Source organism: Engraulis encrasicolus, chromosome 10 (genome assembly GCF_034702125.1).
Source record: "Engraulis encrasicolus isolate BLACKSEA-1 chromosome 10, IST_EnEncr_1.0, whole genome shotgun sequence".
NCBI classification, from domain to species: domain Eukaryota; kingdom Metazoa; phylum Chordata; class Actinopteri; order Clupeiformes; family Engraulidae; genus Engraulis; species Engraulis encrasicolus.
The window spans coordinates 31,272,891-31,277,890 of NC_085866.1; the positions used below are offsets into that span (position 1 = coordinate 31,272,891).

Below are 5,000 nucleotides of genomic sequence, written 5' to 3' on the forward strand. Positions count from 1 at the left end.
TTGATATAATAAGAGAAAGGACACATGAGTTGTATTTCAAAAAGACACCTTTTATTTGATATAGTACAACAATGAATTTCTGTCACATAGACATCCATCATTATTTCTCCTATTTTATAATCCATTCATCTCGTATATCTGTGGGGTACTTTTCAATATAACATGCACAACTTGCCAGATTTGATTCCCACCTCAGTGATGAGACACGTAAAATGCTTGCATATCGACCATATCAACAGGCCATACCATTTTACCAACTCTTTTTGCTTCCGTTAAGAACTGGTTGTCATGTAAATCTCGACTGCGACTGAACAAGCAATGAAGCCATTCCTGAATATTTGTTACAGTTTTGTTTTTATTTTCCCCAAGACATGCCTTTTTTAATTATCTGGCCTGTTAAAGTAAAGCTTTATATTAGAAAAAAAATCAGATGGGCAAAAAGCACAACTGTTTATTACAGATGTGTGCGGTCTCTCAACAGGACAGAGAAGCTGTAGCCCTTTAGTGTCTCCTGCTGGACAGTCTCAGTATAATATCTGGTCTAAGACTGCGATCTCTGTGGCACTGGCATTTGTGCTTCATTCATTCCCTGCATCTTAACTAAAACATATTCAAATAAAACAACTGATAGCCAGATTTCATCAATATTTGAGTTTGTGAAAGAGCAACTGAATGATTTTGTCAAGCAGGGTCATCTTGCGAGACGGCCCCTTTTTTAAAATCATATACCGGCGGGTACGACTTAATTAGAAAAATAAAAAAAACACCAAACCAAAAAAGAGACAAAAGATATTGTGACCACATTAAAAAAATGGTCAAATCTTCCAGACCAAGAACAATAGCACATTTTCTGTACAAAAAAAGGACATTAATCTACACACTTCATGGCTTTAAACTCTGTCATTCGAATTGGCCAAAAAAAAATTGACAGTTAAGATGCACTGACAAAAAAGTATCAAAAACATTAGTAAAGAAACTGATTAAATTTGGGACACTTTGAAATTTCCTCTCCTAGTTCTGAAGACTTCAACCTAAAAAGAGTCTGGCACCAGCATATTTGGCACTTAGTCTAATGATGATTTGGGGGAGTTGTCCTGAAATTAAAAGATGTGTTCATACCACCCTTCTATGCTGTTTCCGAGATGGAGGGAGTCCTTAGAGACGTGTCTGAGCAGTAGAGCGAGAGAGAGAGAGAGAGAGAGAGAGAGAGAGAGAGAGAGGGTGAGGGAGAGAAAGAGGGAGGGGTGGGAGGGGGAGGGAAAGAGAGGAGACAGACACAGACAGAGAAAGAGAGGTGGAAGGGGGGTGGGAAGGGAGAGGGCGAGGGAGAGAAAACGAGAGAGCGAGGGAATGAGAGAGAGGTTGCAGAAAAGTAAGTGCGTGTGTGTGTCTGTGTGTGTGTGTGTGTGTGTGTGTGTGTGTGTGTGTGTGTGTGTGTGTGTGTGTGTGTGTGTGTGTGTGTGTGAGAGTGAATTCCATGCACGCATGTGTTTATGTCTGTGCGTATACATATAGGAAATCAGTGAAGAAGTGGCAAGACAGCAAGAGAGAGAGAGAGAGAGAGAGAGAGAAGGAAGAGAAGAGAGTGCAGGGGGTTGGCACACAGCGGGCAAACCTTCAACATTCTTTAGAGTCCATGGCACGGAGCCCTCCCGTCCTCCGCCCGTCTCACACCGAGTGCCAGCATCACGCTCCGCTCCCCTCGGCTCTCCTCTCCTCCCCTGCCCTGTGCTCACACACTGCCCCCTGCCTGCTAGTGGCCTGTACTGCCTCGGCTCTCTATATCCTCCGTTCTGCGGTGCTCTCCTTTTCCTTTGCTCTCCTCTCTTCTTCCCTGATTTTCCTTTCTACTCTGTTCTTTCGCTCTGTCCCCTCTCTTCTCCTTTCTTCCCTCTCTCTGTGATTTCATGTATCTCTGCTTCTCTCACTTTTTCTCTCTCACTCTCACTCTGTGTTGTCTCTTTTTCTCAGTTCTCTTCTCTTTCTGCACATCTCTCTTCTTTTATCCACCCCATCCATAGCCATTTTCTCTTTTAACTTGTATTTCTCTTTCCAAAGATGGAGAGATCTCTGATATCACTGTCTCATAGTCCTCACAGTGGCCCGCCGACAGAAGAGGACAAACAGGGCAGTTGTCTCGGGCCCAGAATCAGGTCCTCATTACACTGTATCCATTAAGAGGTGCGGAACTTGGCCCTGCCGTGGCCAACCGGTAGGGCACTTGCCTGCCATGCGACTGACCTGGGTTCGATTCCCGGCCCGGGTCCTTTGCCGACCCCTCCCTGTCTCTCTCCCAATTCGCTTCCTGTCCAACTCTCACACTGTCCTATCAAATAAAGTTTAAAAAAAAACACCCCAAAAAAATCTTACAAAAAAACAGGTGCGGAACTTTCAGATGATTTTGTCCCGAGCCCAATCAAAGCTATCGTCAGCCCTGGCCATCATCTCAGTTTAGCAATCCACCCCACTCCAGCCCACCAGCGGCCAATAGGGTGTCTCGTGTGTGTGTGTGTGTGTGTGTGTCTCGTGTGTGTGTGTGTGTGTGTGTGTGTGTGTGTGTGTGCACTCACTTCTGTCTGCCCCAGCACAGACAATCAATTAATCAATCCATTTACATTATGTACATTTTCAATTTATCATCACCTGTCCATTTCCACTCCAAATGGAAGAAAACAACAATATTCATCACACAAGGTTAGACATCTGGTCTTCTGCCTCACACAGCAAACTTTTGTTGTTTTTCCTCTTCCTTCTTAAGTTTACTTCTTTGTAAAAAGCCGGGACAGGTGGTGACGAATTTTGTGTTAAAAAGTGGCCAATAGCAAGTCCAGCAGCAGAACAAGATCCGACTGCTCCAGACTCTTGACCTACAGGATGTGGCGCCACCTCGTGTAGCGAAGAGGAGAGGAGAGCTGCCCATGCCAAAGCTGCAAACACAATTATCAAACGGAGCCGAGCCACACACCGTTGCACCTACAGTACGAGCTCATTGGCATGACAGTCAGAGCACTTCCGACCGCAACCCTTAGGAATGGGAGGGGCACTCCTCACGTCCAGAGGCGACTCTAAGTTCAGCTGGGGCCCCAAGTGAAATGTCAAAGGAGTGAACATGTGAATGAAATTCGCCATTACTATAGTTAAGTGTGAGCTGTTATTCACCATCCAGGGGGCCCCAAGCGGCTGCCTGCCATGCCTGGTGACAAAATACACCTCCGCTCACATCTCCTCTGAGTGTCGTCATAATGCACGGATCACTGGTCAGATAACACCGTACGTACGTCCAGGGAAGACGACAAGGGGGGACAAAGGGGTCAGTTGTCCCGGGCCCAGGGATATGGTGGGGCCCATAATTGAGTCCTCATTGCAATGAATGTATTGGGTGGGGGGGGCCCTTTCAGATGACTTTGTCCTGGGTCCAACCAAAGCTGTCAGCGGCCCTGGGTACGTCCACAACAGAGAGAGCCATTTGTCGTTGGTTGGTGTGTCTGTGCTGTAGTCTTGCCCATGCTCGCTCACCTCACACACAGACATTCACAAACGTATGCTGTGCTCACCCAGAGAGAGTGCATACATACATCCATACATATACATAAAGCGTGTGTTCAGCTCCATCCTTTAACGTTCGTTCACACATTGAAGTGTTTGTCTTTTTTTTTTTTTTTAATTCTTCTCAGCTCCAGTGACCTCCCAATAAAGGAATGGTTATGTTTTTAAGTTATTTTACTGTACTCTACGGTCAGATTTGACACAAAAAAACAACAACATTTAGGTAGGAGATTTCAGGCAAAGAAAAAAAAAGTCAAAATATGCAAAAAAAGAAGAAAAAAAAAACATTGTCTCTTGGTCATGCCCACAAGACTGTCAGTGATTACAAAGTAGGAATCCCAAAGCACTATAAGAGAAGGATAAATCATGACAAGACGACGAGAACGCTGATGAAGACCAAGAGGAAGATGACAATGATGATGATGATTGTGATGATAATGAGGATGATGATGATGGTCGTGTTTCCAAAGTACATTTTGCTGTGTTAATTCAGCACTGAAAGAGTCAATCGCAACACTCCTCTAGTTGTTGTCTGGTGGCACTGATGATGGTAAAGGTTTAATAGTGATGCTGGAAAAAAGTCAAGCAAGTTGGTAGCGTCGGGACTCGGTAGTGGAGGAGGAGGGCTGTAATCTGCAGTTTGACCTTCAGAGGGCGCCCTCGTCCAGCATGATGATGTTAAAGGTCATGATGCAGGAGTTCAAAGGTCATCCTCGTTGTACAGCACGGTAGTCGATGGTTAGCCACGATGCGACGAAGGTCAAAAGGTCGTCGGAGGTCAGCGTTCAGAGCTCGTCCTCGTCCAGCTGGGCCAGGTTGCTGGCGCGTCGGGGGAAGGAGGAGGGGCCAGGGGGCGCGCCCACGCCCACGCCATCACCCACTACCCTGTGGTAGCTGTCACCACCCCTCTGGAGAAGAGAGAGACAGACAGAGAGAGAGAGAGAGAGAGAGAGAGAGAGAGAGAGGGGGGGGGGTGTACAGGAGAAGCATGAGAGAGAGAGAGAGGAGAAGCGTTACTACACAGATATAATCACACATGCAAGGTACACACACACACACACACACACACACACACACACACACACACACACACACACACACACACACACACACACACACACACACACACACACACACACAGACAAACACACACACACACACACAATGTAAATGAACTGTAACAGGGACTGCTGTTGTGCAATGGAAAGACAGCCAAAGCGAGGTGACCTGTTTGATGAGCCACCTACATCTTATCAAGATCTTATCAAGATCTTTCACTATTCAAGTTCTTTTGTTTCAGACATGTAAAAGTTAGTTATCTTTTACCTGACATGTTTTGACGGCGAAACTTCCGTCTTCACCAGAGGGTCACACAAAAGAACTTCTAACCTCAAGACATAATGAACGTCATACATTCACTGAATTTCATGACTCATGTCAGCGTTGTACTTATT

General features: G+C 45.7%; 1 protein-coding gene across 2 annotated transcripts in view; it reads right to left on the reverse strand.

Moving 5' to 3' along the window:
* Nucleotides 1-29: 29 nt before the first annotated feature.
* Nucleotides 30-5,000, reverse strand: part of arhgef25a (Rho guanine nucleotide exchange factor (GEF) 25a) — a 208,951-nt gene continuing 203,980 nt past the window's right edge. For both annotated transcript variants that reach the window (XM_063208631.1, XM_063208632.1), the window contains one exon: nt 30-4,454. In XM_063208631.1, the coding sequence (XP_063064701.1) occupies nt 4,332-4,454 (123 nt within the window). In that variant the 3' untranslated portion in view covers nt 30-4,331. The remainder of the gene's footprint in view (nt 4,455-5,000) is intronic.